General features: G+C 53.7%; 1 protein-coding gene across 3 annotated transcripts; it reads left to right on the forward strand.

The window, feature by feature from the left end:
- Window positions 1–41: 41 nt before the first annotated feature.
- AGPAT2 (1-acylglycerol-3-phosphate O-acyltransferase 2) lies at window positions 42–17,293 on the forward strand. 3 transcript variants are annotated; one of them, XM_025210050.1, is made up of 6 exons: window positions 42–625; window positions 9,204–9,337; window positions 10,256–10,431; window positions 11,149–11,244; window positions 12,500–12,572; window positions 14,623–17,293. In XM_025210050.1, the coding sequence occupies exons 1-6, from the start codon at window positions 597–599 to the stop codon at window positions 14,787–14,789; spliced, it is 675 nt and encodes a 224-aa protein (XP_025065835.1). In that variant the 5' UTR covers window positions 42–596; the 3' UTR covers window positions 14,790–17,293. The 3 variants fall into 3 exon arrangements, with proteins under 3 accessions (XP_025065835.1, XP_014377749.2, XP_025065836.1); XM_014522263.2 differs by lacking the exon at window positions 42–625 and adding an exon at window positions 4,767–7,977; XM_025210051.1 differs by lacking the exon at window positions 42–625 and adding an exon at window positions 4,770–7,248.
- Window positions 17,294–17,351: the final 58 nt, after the last annotated feature.

Raw genomic sequence — 17,351 nt, forward strand, 5'->3', positions numbered from 1 at the left:
CCGCCCCGTGCGCACCATGGGGCGGGTGCCCGGGGGCGGTGGCGTCGCAGCCACTGGGGCCGGGCTGGAGGGGCTTGGGGGGAACGGGATCGCTGGTGCTAGGCAGACCCCGGGCAGGCGGGCGGGTGCGCACCCCTAGGGCAGTCCCATGGCAGGACCCCTCTCCTAGCTGTGCTGCTTTCCCCTGAGCAGCTGGACCCCGCCGGGTTTGGGGCTTGTGCTAGGAAGCTGCCCTGGATTTGGGAGTCTCTGAAGCCCCGGGCTGAAGCTGGGGCGGCAGCATCCTTGCATCGCAGGTGCTGGCAGGACTGAGCCGACGGAGTTGGGAATTGAGTTGACCCGAGATGTGGAACGATGTGGGCGGACACGTCCTCGGGCTTGGATACGCTCTTGCCTCGGAGGAAAGGATTATCTGCCGCTCTGGAGTGCAGAGGCACAGCCCCTGAACGGGACACCTGAACGGGATGCCCGCGTGCCAGCTGATTTCCAGCGACAAATGATAACCCGGCAAGGACAGGAGCGAGGGCCAGAGGTTGATACAGGCGACTGGGCGAGGTGGTCCCTCGGCCTGACCCGGTCCATAGCAGTTCTTTTATATGTACACTGCAAATGGCTCTAGACACAGGTGTGCAACCCCTGCTGTGTCTCCTGACTGCGGGGGGGTGGAAACCCGGTCACGCGCTGCTGACTCCTCTCCATCCCAGCGATTTAACTGTAATCAGGAGATAGCTAGAAATACCCAAAATAGCTTTTGCAGTGCCAGCCCGTGTGACCGAGGAGCGTGGCAGGCACGAGGGGTTGTGCTTCTACAAACAGGCTGCATTGTTGTGAGCAGGGAGGTCTTTGTGCAACTCCGGTTCGAGTTGGGATCTGCAGGATCAATGCGCTTAGGAAACCCCATTCTAGAAACGGGCCCCGGACCCAAAAATCTGTTGCTTAAATTGCTTTGAAGTACAAGGGCTTGTGTGGGCTTGCTGGAGGTTGAGCGCAGCGCGGCCGGTTGCTAGCTAGGAAAACGCATTGCTTGGGCTTTGCAAACAAGTAAGGGGTCTGTGTTTGCATCTGCCTGGGTAGCCTGGCCGTTTCCATAGAGCATTTGCACTTAAACAAGTTTTGTTTTTTATGGGGGTTTTAATCCCTCCATCTCTGTTGCCCAGGGTAAAAAAATATATATGCTCAGCTTGCATCGGATCCTTTGGGTTGGAGGCGCGAGCATTTGAGAAAAGAGTGGACTATCCTACCTGCAGCATGGGCGCGCTGACTGTTGCACCTCTGAAGGTGTGAAGTCATGGCAGGCGGCAGCGAAGGTGGCGCTTGTGTTTTCCTCTTGCTGGCTGACTTGGTTTGGGGGGAGAAAAAACACTTTAAAAATCTGGTGGTGACACTCCTTGGAGGGGAGGGGAGAAAACGGAGAAGCTGTCGCATAGCCGGTCTCTACTGCGGCCACGTGAGAGTCCTGGTTACTTCCAGGGCAGCTTTGAGCGAAGGGCTTTTGTAGCCGTTTGAGTTGCTCAGTAGTTTTTAAGCGTTATTAGAGCATCAAGGGTCTTGACAGCGGCCTTGGGACTCGCTTGACTTGTAGCATAAATGCACTGCAGGAATAAATGTTGACTCGGGTTTTGCCTGCAGGGGTGAGGGCAGCAGGTGGGGAAAAAGCAGGCAGGAGAGAGTGGCTCCAGATAAGCCACTTCTCAAGCAAACACTTGAGTGCAGGGAAAAGGTCAAGATGGGATTGGGCAAGCTTAAGAAGTTCCTCCTTGGGTTGAGGAGGCTTTTTGGGGAGTGTGGCTTGGACAGGACCCCGTGAGAGGTGTGTGAAGGTGCTGGCCCGGCAGGTTCCCACGGGAGAAGGTTTGCGGGTGCCCTAGGAGTGCATGGCCTGATCTTGAAGATTTCTTCTGCTCTTCTTGCAGGTGGGGAGCTGCCATGCTTGCCCTAGATGTGGCTTCATTTTAGTGGGGAGGGAGGCATGACCTTTCCCATCCCAAAGGCTCTAGAGTATGCCCTAGAAACCCAGGAGGAGTGAGGCCGGTACTTGGTATCACGTGGGCTGCAGGTGTGCACTACTTGCCTCTGAACTTAGTGAATCCGCCTCCTTTTATCTTATGTGCAACCCTTACCCATGCCTGAAGAGACTGGGCCTGGGATGCTGGTTCTTCCACGGCCTGATGTAGCACCGGCCTTTCTAGCAATCAATCCCTTGATGGAGGGCTTGTTGGGCAACCCCTTGCATGTACCCATCGTAATCCTTTCACAACATCCTGCGCCTGGTTGTGTTGGCACCGGAACAACCCTGTGTAGTCATGCGATGGACGGCTGGCCCCCACTTCCTCCTTGTGCAACTGGGTGCATAAGGGCAGGTTGCGAAGGAATATTTAAAAAAAACAAAACCAAAAAAACACAGCCCCCAATTCCTTGGGAGAGGATTTAAAGGGGCTTGAGGAACTACTGCAAGGCCTGGGGGAGTCTGCAGCCTTTCAAGGTGCTAGCAGGGTCCTTCAAGGCAGGTGAACGTGTTCTGGGTGCTGCTGCATGTGCTCTTAGAAGCCAGCAGCCCAGTAGAAACTAATGATTTTGCCGCTGTCTTTTTCTCCAAATCTGGAGGAAAACCTAACTCTACTTTGTTTGACCGTGTGAGCTGTTTCCTAGTGTCGAAGCAATCGCTGTACTTCATCAGAGCTTGGCAATCCCCTTTTTTGGGCGGGGAAGGGTGAGGGGTAAAAGTTCCCTCGGACCTTTGATAATTCAGTATTCCTCCTTCCTTTCCCCTTGTATCCGTTTTGGGTATTTGATGCGTTTTTAGTTTGCTTGAACATGGAGAGCAGAGCTAGACCGTTCAGTGGATCGTCCGTGCCGGCTGTCAAGGGTCTCTGGTTGATAATCTGTTTCTTCAAACCTAGGAACAGTGGATGATAACCCCAAAAGTTTGTGGAGTTGCAGGTCAGAACAGTTGGATGTTGCAAGCTGGTCCCTGCAGCCTTTTTACCCTCGCAATGTCATGCCTTGGTGCCAGGAAACCCCCCCGGGGCCTTCCGGGTGTGGAAAGCGAATGCTGTGCAAGAAGCTGGCTCTCCCTCTTCTTCCATGGGGGTTTTTATTTGAAATCTCTGCATGCAGCGACCTAGATGCAAGAAGGGGAACGAGGCTGGCGATGAGATGTATGCAAGCTTGCATTGGATTTTAAATGCATCACGCAAGGGGTTTGCATAGGGGCATTAAATGGCCAAGACATTACTGCGTATCCCTAGCTAGGCAGGAGGCCTTGGCCTGCAGCACGCTAAGGGAAGCTGAAGCAGCTGCCTGGATGCATGATTGCCTTCAGGTGTGAAAGCTTGCAGTGGCTGCACGGGGAATGCATTCATCTATAGTAGTCAGCTTGCTGCTTCATAGTCTTTCCTCTTTCTTTTTCCCCCCCACCCCTTCCCTTCCACCCACACCTATGCACAGGGTCTCTTAGTGGGGCATGTTCAGCCAGGAGCAGGGTGCTGCTTTAGTTTGGGGCAGAGCTGTCCTTCCCCCATTAACAGAGCTGACTCCGCTCTCTGTGCTTGCGGTACTAGCTGCATTTGGTGCTTCCAGGAGAGCTGGCCTGCCTGAAATAGGGACCAGCCTGGGACTGCCATGGGCAGCAAGTGACTCATTCAGCTCTGCCTTTAAGCCCAGATCCATGCAGCGCTCGCTCGGGTGATGGAGACCAAGCGCAGGTTCTTGGTTTCCCCCTGCCTCTGGGACCAACAAAGCTCCTTTTCTGTCTCCTCACCAGTGTTGTGTTAGAAATAGTTGGGGTGAAACTATGAGCAGCAGATCTTGCCAGGGCCTGACTTTCTATACCAGGGGAAACTTCTGTTTTTTTGGGGGGGGGGTTTGCTTCCCTCCCCCTGGGCAGAACCTAAAACCTTTTCAAAGAGGGAACCTCAAAGGATGCTTTCATTGCCCCAAACCATTTCACTCGGGTTTGATCATTTCTCTTAAATTTTAGAATGGGGAGAGCTTGTGTTCTGAGTCTTGCGGGGGGGGGAGTCTGGGTTGTGTTGAACCTCTCAAGTTTGCCTGAAGTCTCTCCGCTCCCGTGAGAGACGGGTTAAAGCGAACAAGCCTCTTCTGACCCTTGGCCCAAATTCCTGAACAGGTCTCGGGGTGGGGGGGGGAAAGGATGCGCTGAGCCTTGAGCCCTTGGCCCAGGAATGGCCCCCCTGACTCTGTCCTCTGGCCTTAGACGAGTGGATTGGATTCAGCCTGCGTTGCTGGAAGATGACAGTAGAAATGATGTCCCCTGGATAAGGAGAGCTGGCCTTGCCGCCCCACCTGCAAAGCCTTGCCACCTGGCTGTGTAGTGACAAACCTGGCGTGATGGGAGAAAGGTCGCTGTAGCGTCACGTCAGCAGCAAGCTTCAATGAGTCTCCACTGCTGGAAGCACGTAATGCCGGTGAAGTTGCGTGTCTTGCCCTCTTGAACCTTGAAAGCCTGAAATACATCCTCAGCGGCTTATCATGCTTGGCCTCGTAGATCCTCCATTGCAGGCCTTGCACTTCAGTAACCCAGGTCTCTGATGTGAAAAGTGTAAGTAAAAAGCTGGGACTGGAAGTAGTGTGGTAGCAGGAAGCTGATGAGTGCCATTAACTTTGGCAGCCGTTCAGCTGGCATTTTAGGTACCAACTATTTCTAGTTTTGGAAGCTCTCATAGACATTAGGGCTGGAAGGGACCTCTCACAATGGTCGGGTCCAGCCCCCTGCCCAAAGAGCAGGAAGTCATTTGGGGTCAGATCACCCCAGCAAGGTGAGCATCCAGGCATTTCTCGAGCATACGCCAGAGTAGGTGCTTGCACCGCTTCTGCGGGGAGTCTATTCCAGGCTCTGGAAACTCGGATGGTAAAGAAGTTTTTCCTTCTGTCCTTTCTGCAACCATATAAACCCCAGTCGAAGCACCACGGCTCTGCTGCTGTGGACGGACAAATGGATGGTAGCAGCTCTGGGAGCAACTCCTCAGACCCGCTGCTGCAATAGCTTGGCTGCTTGTCGTAACCCAGTGGGCACCCGCAAAGCTGCCAGCCGGGTCCCGCTGCTGTTGCATAGGGCCCCGAGCTGCAGCAAGGGGGTCAGAGGACTAAGGCAGAGGCTGAGAAAAGGATGCAGCTGTTGGAATAGACCCTTGTAGCTAGAGTTCGCTTCCTTGGGTCACGCGCGAGTAGGAAGCAGGTTAAGAGTATGCCACAGGCTTCCCTGAGACGCAGCCACTGCCAGCTCCAAGGTTTGGTGCTTTGTTTGGCTAGATCTGTGTTTCTCAACCTTTATTTATTTATTTATTTTTAATTCCAGGTGCCCTATCTTAAAAACTCATTCATGTATTGCAGAGGGGCTGGGCAGGAGCCAGCAAGGGAGTGCCTGAACCCACCCTTATTTGCTTTTCTCCTGGCACCGGGAGATACACCTGCCCTTATCGGCATTATCTCCTCTTGCTTCCTGGGGCACCCTTCAAAGGCTCTCGTGGCACCCTGCTTGAGAGTCACTGGGCCAGACAACTAGCCCTTCCTTCTGCACTCCTGCCAACTCCTGCTTTCCGTTTCATGCTCTTCCCCGGTCCGTACTTCAGTCTCGCTGGCTCCAGCTATGTGCCCTTGTCCTTGAGCAAAGCCATGGGCTCTCAGCTGCTGGAACACAGTTTCGTTCACAGGGCAACTGAGTGTGCTATAATAAGCCTTTGATCCCAGTCTCTTCCCCCTGTAATTATGGGCAGGGCGGTGCAGAGCCGCAAGGTTTTCGCCCCTCCCCGTGGAAGTTGCAGCCCAGGAACGTGAAAACGGCTCTTATCCTGCAGCCAGCGGGAGTGGTCTGTGCGAGCCGGGAGCCCTGTTGAGCGTATGCGTGGGGGGCCGGGTAATGCAGGCTGTCTCTGGTCTCCGCCAGCAGTAGCACAAGCCGAATGTCCCCTGCCAGGGGCAGGGAAAAGCCCAGCCATAATGTCCCCTCCCCTCTGCCCTGTTCTTGCAGCCTAGCGTCTCATCTTACACCCGGGTCTCCAGCTGCTGTGACTCGAGGTTGTGCAATGCCTGTCCGGAAGCCGTGTTTCTTGCCCTTGAGAGAGGCACTGCTCCCACTGACGCCCTGTGAGCAAGCGTCGCTAGAGCAGTGACCTCTTCTCTGCTTGGCAGAGCCTGGGAGGCAGGTGTGGAGAGAGGGACAGGACAAGGGTCAGTGGTTGCTCACTGGCGTAGGGCACGCTGGTTCCTGCTGCCTCGTAGCATGCTGGCAGGGCCGTGCCCAGGAATAGACTATCGTGCTTCGAGCATCTGCTGCAGATTCCTGGCTACGAGAGCCATCACGAGCGCGCCAGGTCTGCACCGCCCTGGTCACCCCCGAGTCCTCGTCGCTAGCAGCAGGTTGGGAGGCATCTTGTCTCAGCCTCCTGTCGTGGAGATGCCAGCCCTGATGTCAGCCAGCTGGCACAGAGCAAGGCATGTCCTCTGACCCTTGCAAAGAAACTGCGGGGAATAGGCCGGAGGGCTGAATTGTAGCTTGAACTGGCACAGTGGAGCGGTACTTGTGTCCTGCAGCTAGAGTATCAAATCCATGATAGTACCAGCCTGCTCCTGGCACTCTGATGACAAGACAGGCTCGGGCTGTCTCCTTCACATCACTTGTCTGCTGTCTCAGGGCTCTCTAGACGTGCCTTAAGTCAACCTAGTCATTGTGGTAACGGTCTGGGAGGGAAAGCAGCCCTCTCCCGACTTATTGCTTGGATCTAGAAAGACTCGCTCTGTGCTCAGATGCTTCCTCTCAGCTGCTTTGGCCAAAACGAGCGCCGTGTTTGAAGCGTTCACATCTCACTTAGTTATACCCTGGTCTTGTCTGGAAAGCTCCAGACTTTGCCCCAAATCTTGGGAGGGCCGGGAGGGTGCTTGGGACTAGCAGAAAGTGGCACGGAAACTGGGGCAAAGGCATCTTTGGGCTTTGTGCTGCCTCCCCCGGACCTGTCCCGTGGCAGACCTGAACCGGGGAATGTGGAACTGGCCCACGCCTTTTCCATGGGTGGGGACACGGGCTGCTTCCCATTTCCCACGCAGCTCAGCTGGCCACGGATGCCGGCGTCTGTTTGGATCGAAAACAAACCTGAAAATCAGATCTGGCTTTTAATGAGGCTCTCCTCCATCTTTCTCTTTCTCTCCAGGTGCACAGATCCTGGGTGAAGGTTCATAGCACCCGAGCAGCTGGGCTGGCTCCCAGCATCGTGGTGGCATGAGGAGCACCCGGTTGGTCTCGGGAGGGTGTGGGGAGCCCTTTCCACTGGCAAGTGTCAGGGTGTTGGTAAATGATTTTGGGCAGGGTGGTTTGCTGGCCTGGTTGGAGTCGGAGCAGGATGCGATCCGAGCTTGGCCGGTGAGAGCACCCCAGCGGAGGCCTAGCCTGCAGCGTGGCCATGCTGCCCTAACTTCCCCCTTGGATGGGGAATGCCTAAACGTGCTTGCGATCTGTGTTTTGGCAGCTGTTTAGTGCAAAGCAGGGAGGCAAGCCTGTGTGAAAGGGCCGATGCACGCTGACCCCAGGGGCTCTGCACCCTTTGCTGGGCTGTGAAGCCTGGTCCGCACCCCAGCGTGGCAGCCGTGTGAAAGAAGAACATGTAATGCCTCCCTGGGAGAGCTGTGCTGCGGTCCTCTAGAGCATAGCCGCCCAGGGTTTGCAGGCTACCGTGTCCTCCAAGCAGACCAGTCTGCTCCACGCTGCCTCCCGCTGCGCCTGCAGCCGGACGTGGCATTTGCTTTCCAGCTTGCTGCCTGCCTTCTGGGCTCGCTGCCATGCCTTGTTTTAGCAGCTCGGCTTAACTGGCATCTCGGTCTGGAATGACTCTGGAAGAGCTCTTTTACATGCAGCTTAGCTGTGGAGACGGCAATAGCAGCTCCGACAGCTCGGGAGAGGCCCATGCCACGGCTGGGGAGAGGCTTTTTGGCAAGATGTGGGAGACCAGAGCTCTGCCGCGCACGGTATTTTCCGTGACTAATGGCCTGACTCATTCTAACCCACCCTCTCCCCCCTGCTTCGCTGATGCAAAGGTTACTGCAGCTCAAACCTGCTGCCTCGGTTCGGGGTTGTGCTGGGCAGGTGCCGAGCAGTCCCAATCACCTGGCTCTAGCAGGTGGCTTTGCCCCTTGGAGCTGGCAGCTAATAGGGATCCCCCTGGGTTTGAGGGGGAACAACCTGGCCAGCCTCCAGCCAAGCTAAGCAAACTTTTTAAAACAAAATTTTCTCTGTTGCCGGATGAGTGGAATTGAGCCTGGCCTCTTTCTGTGCAAAGCAGCCTGGCCCAGCAACGGGGGTCTGCACTGACTGACCCCGCAGGAGCCCCTGCTCTTCTGTGCAGGCAAAGCTGTTCCCTCAAAGACCGGTGTGCAAGACTGGGGATTTGCTTCCTTGGCCACAAAGGCCCTCTGCTTCGAACTGTGGCTGCTCCCACCCTTTACACAGAGCTGCCTTTTGAAGGAGCACCTCTGCAAGCCAGTGGCTCCAGGATGCTCCCTGAGGCCCGGCTCCCTGACTTGCCGGTTGGAGGAGGCAGGCGGAAGTGGAGGCCAAACTGGTTCTGTAGCATCTCAATCACTTGGCTAATCTTCTCCCCTGAGGACAGGGGCGTTCCGGGCATGAGCTGAGACTAAGCCGGCAAGAGGATCAGGGGAGGAGATCCAGGAGATTGTGTGCGACTGATCACTGTCCTTGGCATACCTTCTCTTGTTTGGTCTCTGCTGTTTTGCAGGCTGTAAAGGTTTCAAAATCAAAGGGAGGGGAAAGGCTTCTGCCCTGTGGCTACATTACCAGCAAAATGGTACAAACACACGTGTGCAACTTATCTGTGTCCCTCCGACCATCTATGGAGGGGCCTTGTCCCTGGTCGCTGTAATGCCCATTGGGGTGAGAAACCAGAATTGGCCCTTACTTATGAGCTGAGACAGAGGCAGCCTCTTGGGGGCATGCTGAAGCAAATGGCAGCCGACAGACTGGGACAGGAGAGGGTCCATTACATGGCAAGGCAAGCAGGGCAGTATGTAATGCAGATTTGAGTCCAGAAAGGACATACCTAGACTATTCTGGGTGGGGTTGAGAGTGGTGTTGGGTCCATAGGTCCTGGGCTCATAGCAGATGCTTGCCCTGTACGTTCACACCCTGGTTCCTCGCTGCCTGCTGGGGTCTGACCGCACTCTTCTCTCCAATGCAGAATCATCAAAAATGTTGTCAAGACCTTCAAATACCTTTATGGCCTGAGGTTTGAAGTGAAAGGGCTGGAGAACTTCAAGGTGGGCAGCCCCTGCGTCATCGTGTCAAACCACCAAAGCATCCTGGACATGATGGGTAAGCAGGTCAAGATGGGTCAGAGGCAGTGGTCTTGCTTGAAAGGCAACTGCTGGAGGAAGTCAAGCCAGATAGCAAAGTACCTGAAGCGGGTATTGGAGCCCATGTATGCCCCTTCCCCAGGGGTGGGCAGCAAGGGGATGCAGTAGCGAATCCATTGCACTGCCTCGTAGTTATACCACTGCCTGTGCCATGCACACCTGGGTCCAGCCCAAGCAGGTGTGTCCCACTAGGTTACCACAGTCTCTTTTGAAAGGCTTAAAGAAATCAGACTACTGGAAAAGCCAATCACCACTTTAAAATGAGGGAGCAGGTGGGCATGCTTGCGTGCTAGCTACGCCAACTGGCTGTGCTGCAGGCTGGCACCGGAGTCGAGGAAGGAACGGGTAACTTGGAGGCATTGCTCAGTCCTCGAGCTGTGAGGGCTGATGCTTATGAGCAAAGGGAGTTGTCCCACAAGAAGCGATAGAGTTGGGAGTCAAGCCCATGTCTCCTCTGCTACACGTGTCTGCATGTGTGCAGTGTTAACCTCTCTAGGCTGCTGTCCCTGTTCAGGGGACGAGGCTCCCCTGTCTCTAGCTGTAGCAAGGACGTCTGTCCGTTTGTGCAAGGCACTGACTGCAGGCCTGGTCTGCTTTGGATTTTTCCACTGAAACCCTTGGACTTGTTTCATAACTCCTGCCCTGGTGATTGCATTGGCATTAAAACTTTGCGTAACTAGAAATGCAGTGGGGCTGGCCTGTCCCCGTTTCCTCCTCAGCGCAGCCTCGGTGAAAGCCTGAGCAGAGGAAGAGGCAGCAGACTCTTCCATCAAAGCCAGGAATGATTATCTGACTTGTGCAAACCAGTCTGGCTGGGGGGGAGGTGTTGATCTGCTTCTCGTGGGCTGATTGTTGGTTTCTTTGCCCCTGGGGCTAGGCTTGATGGAAATCCTTCCAGATCGCTGTGTTCAGATTGCCAAGAAGGAGCTTTTGTACACGGGCAGCGTGGGACTAGTCATGTACCTGGGCGGTGTCATCTTCATCAACAGGAAGAGCACGAGCAATGCCAAGATGGTGATGGCGGATGTTGCCAAGACCATGCTGTCCGAGAACGTGAGTGCAGTACAAGTTACTGGCCATGTCTGCCAGCTCCTCTTCCCCAAACCTCTGAGTTTGCCGGATGCAGAAGAGATCAAAAGTTGCGCACTCGAGAGAGCGGTGCAGGGGGGAAGTCAACATGAAGCATGAGGGAGGGAGACGAGATGGGGCCAACTGTGGTCGGTTATCTAGCTCTCGGGTAGTGTGGACTTAGTCCTTTTATTGTCCGCGCTTGGTTAATTTGAATGCCATAGGAAAATCCAGTTCCAAGAAATAAAGGCATCTAATCAGATCTCTGTCATGAGTGGACAGGTGAGCACTTAGCCTGGTGCACTTTACATCAGGTATGTGTAGCAGTGTCTATTGTGCAGGTACTACGAATGGACAGGCACGGAGCTGTGCACAGCAGGCAGTTACTGTTGTGCTTAGCCAGTCATTGAGGTGAGCAGTTAATGGTGTGTTCATGTTCAGCAGCCAGCTAACTTGGACTGGGCAAAGAGAGATTAAACATACTAGGGTCATTTACGTCGTGGCATTTCATCCCTGATCCTTTCAGTGGTGACTTGGGGTAAAAGTACTCCAGCTGAGGAGCTTGTGTCCGGTGTCTGCTACTGCTGTATAGTTGTACGTGTTGTCTGTCCAGACCTACAGTTCTTGAGATGCTCTTGGGTTATTGATACAGCAACATGTGAAGTGCTCAGCACATGGAAGTGATGGCCTGTCTTCATACAGGTGATGGTATGGATCTACCCAGAGGGCACGAGGAATGGGAACGGTGACCTGTTGCCATTCAAGAAGGGAGCCTTTCATCTCGCCATACAGGCACAGGTAACGATGGCCAGCTTCTCCCTCGGACTGCAACGCCGAGCAGGCCTGGCTGTCCAAAGTGAGGTTCTGGTGACCAAATGCTATCGGCAGAGGGCTACTTTCCCCTGTTGGAAGTGTGCTGCATCTCGGTGATCCTGTTTTCTGTGAAGGCTTCTGTGCCCGCGCTGCTGGACTGCGGTGGTATCTCATGCCTGAGCTCCCGAGAGGCAGTGATCAGTCTCTGGCAGTGGGGCCTGCAAAACTGGGGATACCCAAAGCTTTCACAGAAATGGATTTGGGGCACTTGGGTGGGCATGCAGTGAGCTATGAGAATTACGCAGCTGCCTCTACCCCTGTGAATCCCCAACCAGTGACCTTGCAACTAGTGACCCAACAGACCTTGCAAGGATGTGGGAGGCAACACAGCATACCAGGGAAGGAGGTCTGCATGTTGCCTCTAGATGGCATTGTCTAACTGGATACGTCGGGAGCGAGCGCTTGAACCGAGCGTCATCTCGGGGTGCCTAATATCAAGAACGGTGTCTGCTTTTAAATGGCCTCTTCCCTTAAGGACAGGAAGGGGCTGGTGGTCTGCAGCAAGCAGACCTGTGCATGCACACGTGAATAGATGAATTGCAGCATGTAGCCCATCCTCTAATGAGCTGATGGAGGCTGAATACCCACCGACCAGTCAGGGGGTCATAACTGGTCCCAGTAGATGGAATTCCCGGGACGGGGATAAGAGGAACAGCTTAAGCAGTGGCCGGCTTTGCTCACGTTCCCAGCAAGGCTGTGACCAATAGATCTCTTCCATGTTGTGTCAGAGGTAAAAAATAGCCACCTCTCTTCCACCTGTCAAGGGGAGATGAGTGCAGACAGTGATTCCTGGTCATAAGGGTCTAAGCAGCAGCTGGGCTGCCCCCTTGCATGTGCTTGCAGCCGGTTGTAATGCACATCAGGGCTTTTTATCAGGACCAGGAAGTTGAGGAATAAGCATGTCTGGGGCAAACTGGAGGTTCAGACTTCCTTGGATAGGGGAAAAGACTAGCTTTGTGGTCCAGCTGGTGGCTTGAGACCGGGTCAGTTCCTTTTTGTTGACTTCAGGCAAGACGCTTTTGCCTTGCTGCTCCAGTTCACCCATCCGAGAGGAAGGTAAAACTTCCCTCATTAGGACTCCCCAGTGTACGTATCTATGGGTGACCTGATGCACTTGGGCCCCGGTGTCTGGTGCTTCAGGATGTTGCTGCAATCTTCTCTGTGGTCCCTTCATCCCCAGGTCCCAGTCATTCCCGTGGTGTACTCCTCCTTCTCCTCGTTCTACGACCGGAAGAAGAACCTGTTCACATCAGGTACGGTGCTGCTGGAGTCTCTTCCCCACCTCCTGAATGCACTTGACCTGGTTGGAGGGGGTTGACTTTCTAGCTGCACCCAGGTAAGTCCTCCTGGGTGCACTCAGTTTCTCGTCGTGTGGCAGAAGACAAGTTGAGCTGAATACAGAAATACGTGGGCTTGCCTTTCATCTCAAGGGGTGTCCTTCCAACATGACCCTCCTGCTAGTGTCTTTCCAAACCAACTTAAAGTGATGGTGATAGCTGGCACGTGCAAGCTTCACTGCACCTGCGGTGGAGTTTGGCTATTTCAGGCGGCCCCTGAAAGGCTGTATCTGGCTGCCAGTCTCCCTCATTCAAACTGCAGCTGTCTGTTCCTGATGAGCAGAGTGACACCTGGGCAAGAGGAAGTAAGGCTCAATACTAGAGACCCCAGGGTCCATGCACCGCACTCTTGGGCTGCGCCATGCCAAGCGGAGGCACCTCTTTGCATATGAATGTCTCTGATGGCCAGGAACCATTGAGCTTGGTTACAGTGGTGGATCTTTTCTGGGAGAGTGTAGAGCTACTGGGGCCCAAGGGAGATGCCTGGAGCGGTCAAAACCCCTGCAAGGGAGAAGGGAGTTCAGGGCTGAGGCTTGGTCTAGGTCACTTGGTTGCCCGGGCAGTAAAAGATGAGAAGGGGAACAGAACTCCAGACCGCATCAGAAAGCCCAGCAGGAGCTGTAATTATCAGACACAACTTGTGTTGCCACCTGCTTCCTTGATGCACAGATTGCAAGTCACTCTTTGGTCAGCCAAGAAGCTGCTGCAAGGGCAGAGGCATGTCCCTGGGCCTGCAAAGCAAAGCGCTTGAAGGACTTGTTCTGCCAGATGAACACACTGCTAGGTGAGGCTGGAGTTATTGGTTTCAAAGGAGCTAGCTCTCTTCTCAGGACCTCCTGAGGGCCCTTGTATCTGGGAGCAAAGACACCTGCTCTCTTATCCCTTGTACATGGCTTGGGGACACAAGCCTGGTATGCGAGGGGGGACTAGCACCTTTGGGCCACTCAGGAGACTAGAGCGTGTGGCTTGTTCGTGATGGGTTTGCAGCAGCAATCCATTCTGGCTGGCACTAGCTCCTCCTCTCTCCTAGATCTGTCGTGCATGGCAAAAAGCCCTGGGAGGGGCTGTCTTTCTGGGCACCTCTGAGCTAGGTCCTAGCTTAGGATATCGGGAGAAACCTCATTAGGAACATGTAAAAACAGCAGGGAAGGGTGGAGTTTGAGGTCCATATTGTCCAAGGCAAACCAGTGTCCTGCATCCTGGCTTGAAACCGTGGGGTGGAAGCAATGTTGCGCCGAAAGCCACAGCAGAACGAGGGGTGGGGACCAGGAGCGCAGGGTTTGCCAGCTGCTGTGCAGGACAGTGTACCGCTGCAGGAAGTGGAAAGTGGAAACAAAGATGTGCAAGTGCCTAGTTCAGTCTGCCTCGGCTTTATCTGCTCACACCTTCCACCCTGTCAGGAAGACAGACATTTCCTGGCGTAAAAACCATCACAGCTGATGCTAAGGCAATGCCCTATGTGGAGCAAAAACCTCAGAGCTCAGGATTACCCATTAGCTGCTGCCTCAAGTGTTGCATAGTCATTTTGAGAAGGACAAAATGTCCTGCCCAAGTTCAACAGGGGGGATTTCTTCTGCCTAATATCTGCCCCTCAGCCTGGAAGAGTGTCCTGTGCTGCTATGATTCTCTGTAGGCATTTGTCATGTGTATGATGTCTATGAATTGGGCCCCTGGCTTGATGGGAACAGGAAGAAATGGCAAGTAACCTTGAGCTAGCCCACCGCATGCAGCTTGAGGGTGGTGGGTGCCTTCTGAAACACAGTGCTTCTCATGCACTCCCTTACTACAGAGACTGGAGCGAGCTATCCTCTGTGATACAGCCTTGCATCTTCAAAGGATGCTGGTAACTGGCATGTGGAAGCGTTGCTGCACTCTGCCATGGGGTGCCGGAGGTGGGAATAGCCGATGCCCTGGAGGACACTTTCAACATGCCCCAAAACTGACGGTCCTTTCCTCTTATTCCCAGGTAAAATCCGGGTCGAGGTTCTCGAGCCCATTGAGACCAAGGGTCTGACCCCAGAAGATGTCACTGAGCTTACCAACAGATGCTACTCCACCATGAGGGAGACCTTTTTCAGACTGTCGGGTTTAGTGAATGAACCAAATGGCCCTGCCCGGACCCATTTGCAGTAACTTTGCCGTATGTCGGGAACTGAGAGGACTCTTTCCACTGCCAAAGATATCCAAGGGGTTTTTCTTTCTGTGCAGCCAGCTTGGAGCCCGTTCTGACTCTGCTGCGAGTAACGTAGGTTGGCAAGCGGCATGCCGGGCCGGCTCCGCAATTCTGTTGTGTATCAAATCTCTCTTGTGGGGTCCTTGATTCCTGTTGAAATGTCTCCTGCATTTTGAGTTTCTCCTACACCCAGCTCAAACTAATGAGAGGCTCTGTGCCCAATGCAGTGACTTCATGACCACTAGTGGAGGCTTGGGTATTACCTCTGGCCAGGTTGGTGTTTTGTAAGCCAGCCAGTCCAGGGGATGTTGGAGTATGCACCTCCAAGAGCTCACTGCCCAGCTTGACGTTCCCCGTTGCAATGGGCACGTACAGGATTAATGCAGCAGTCGTCCTCATGCTGCCAGCTTCTGGTACCCATGCTCTGGATCTTGGCACGAGGTGGTGGCACTGATCCCAGGCAAGTCTCTTGCTCACAGTGGGCAGCTGTTTTTTTCTGAAGGTGCCTGCCCAGCACCAGGTCCTGATGGCAGCTCCATTCTTTGCAGCGTCTTACCAATTGCAAAAGGCACAAGTAGGGCAGGCTTGCACTAAAGAGCTGCTCTGGCCGGGAGGTGGAAAAGAACCTCGCCCCGCCGGCCTGTACGGCTGTGCTAGCAAACCCCTGGTATGGACACGCGGGTCTGAAAGCTGTGTATGTGAGATCACCAGATGTTTAGGAAGGCCATGTTAACATTTGGGAGTCCTGCTATCCTGTGCGGTGTTTCCACTAGAGGGCTGTCCCGGTACAGTATAGCAACACTAGCGCTCTTAGAGAAGCCTACGGCATCTGTAAAAACCATTGGCGAGCTGTTCTTCTGTCCTGGTAGGAGGATGAATGACCAGAGCCAGTGACTTCCCACAGGATAGAAGTATGGATGATGCTCTTTGAGGCATGATTTAAGGAGGATACATGCAGCTCTTATTTTCCCCCCCCCCCCCATCTACCCCAGAGCAGAACCGGGAAGCAAAGCAGAGGATCTTGTACCTAAGATCTCCACTAACCGTTCTGGCCTTCTTGCAGGGGAAGTTAACTTCTTTAAATGCAGAACTTGCCATAGGTGAAGCTGGACAAGGATGGGTGGAATTTGTGGCATTGGCTACCCTGATGTCTCTTCTAGAAATCGAGCTTCCACATCCAAGAGGGACAAGTTTTGGTTTTTTAGGACTTTTTTTGAGGGATGGGGTGGATGTGAAGAGGTCACGTCCAACACACATCTGGTATGTCTTGTGTTTGGATGAAGCCTCTCTGGTGTCTTGCCAGAAGGCAGCTCCCCATGGGTATGTCATTTTTTTTTGTAAATACAGGACCTGTTCTGCAGCAGTAAGGCCCAAGTACTAAAATAACAGGCTGATACACATCCACGAGACCTTAACGTGATGTCTCCACGCTCTGGAATTGCCACTAGCATCTCTGACCCCTGTATGATCTCATTCCTTACCACGTGCCTTGCTCATGGCATAGTATGAGACCCAGTGGGATACTAGGGAGGTGCAGATTGCTCGGGACAGTCCCTTGGTATCAGTTGTGTTGTAGGTTGACATTTTTGTCATGTGTTTAATTGGGTGTGTCCTAAAATACCTGTTGCTTATTGACCTTAAGGGCTATGCAATGTTGATCTAACCCCTTGAATTGCAGCGTTGACCAAAGCACAAGGCTTGTTCCAGCTTGTCTGAGAACATTTAGCCTTGCTACCACTAGCCGAGGTGGTTGTAAAAGCAATGTAAACTGGTGTGGGACGTGCACACTGAACAGGCCAAACGGGTTGCGTGGAGGATAGCCTTTTGCTGCCACTTTCTGGGCATAAAAAAATAAAAATCCCAGGGATTTGATGGACTCAGAAGCCTTAAATGCAGATCTGCGAGTGTTGCCTCTGCCTTGTAAAGATGGAGTCAAGGTGCGCCTAACCTCCTGTCCAAGGGGCAGAGGTGGAGACGGAGATCTCAGCAGCTGAGGTGGTTCTGCTTGGCTGCCAAGGATGCCCAGTCCAGGGCTCAAACACTAAACTACAACTGGAAGTAACCAAACAAGAGGACCCTCAGTTGAATTTGAGTTTACAAGCCAACACAGAGGTGCCCATCTGAGGCCATCCATCTGTGGGGTGCATCTGGAAGGGGATCTGAATTGAAATCAAACCAGCACTTTCTTTTTGTGTGTGTAAGAAGAGCAGACAAGTGGCTGCATAATGGAGGCAAACCACCCTGGAGCTGTCCTAGGCTTCTGGCCCCAGGCTCCCGTCGAGGAAAAGCTGGGGAGTGGGCGTCTGACTTTGCTGAAGAGAACGATCTTGCAAGTATTGCTCTTGTATTTGCCTATGGAGAATGGAAAAGTGCCTCTGTGCAGTAAGGGAGTTGCCTGCTGCTCTGTACTGAACATAATGTATGGAAGGAATGCATCTACTTTTTATAAAAGCAGTTATTTCAATCGCGCCTCCTGTCTTCATGGGGCTGGAGCATCTCATGTTGGGCTCGTGCGGGAAGGG

This window comes from Alligator sinensis, unplaced genomic scaffold (assembly GCF_000455745.1).
Source record: "Alligator sinensis unplaced genomic scaffold, ASM45574v1 scaffold611_1, whole genome shotgun sequence".
In the NCBI taxonomy this organism is placed as follows: Eukaryota; Metazoa; Chordata; order Crocodylia; family Alligatoridae; genus Alligator; species Alligator sinensis.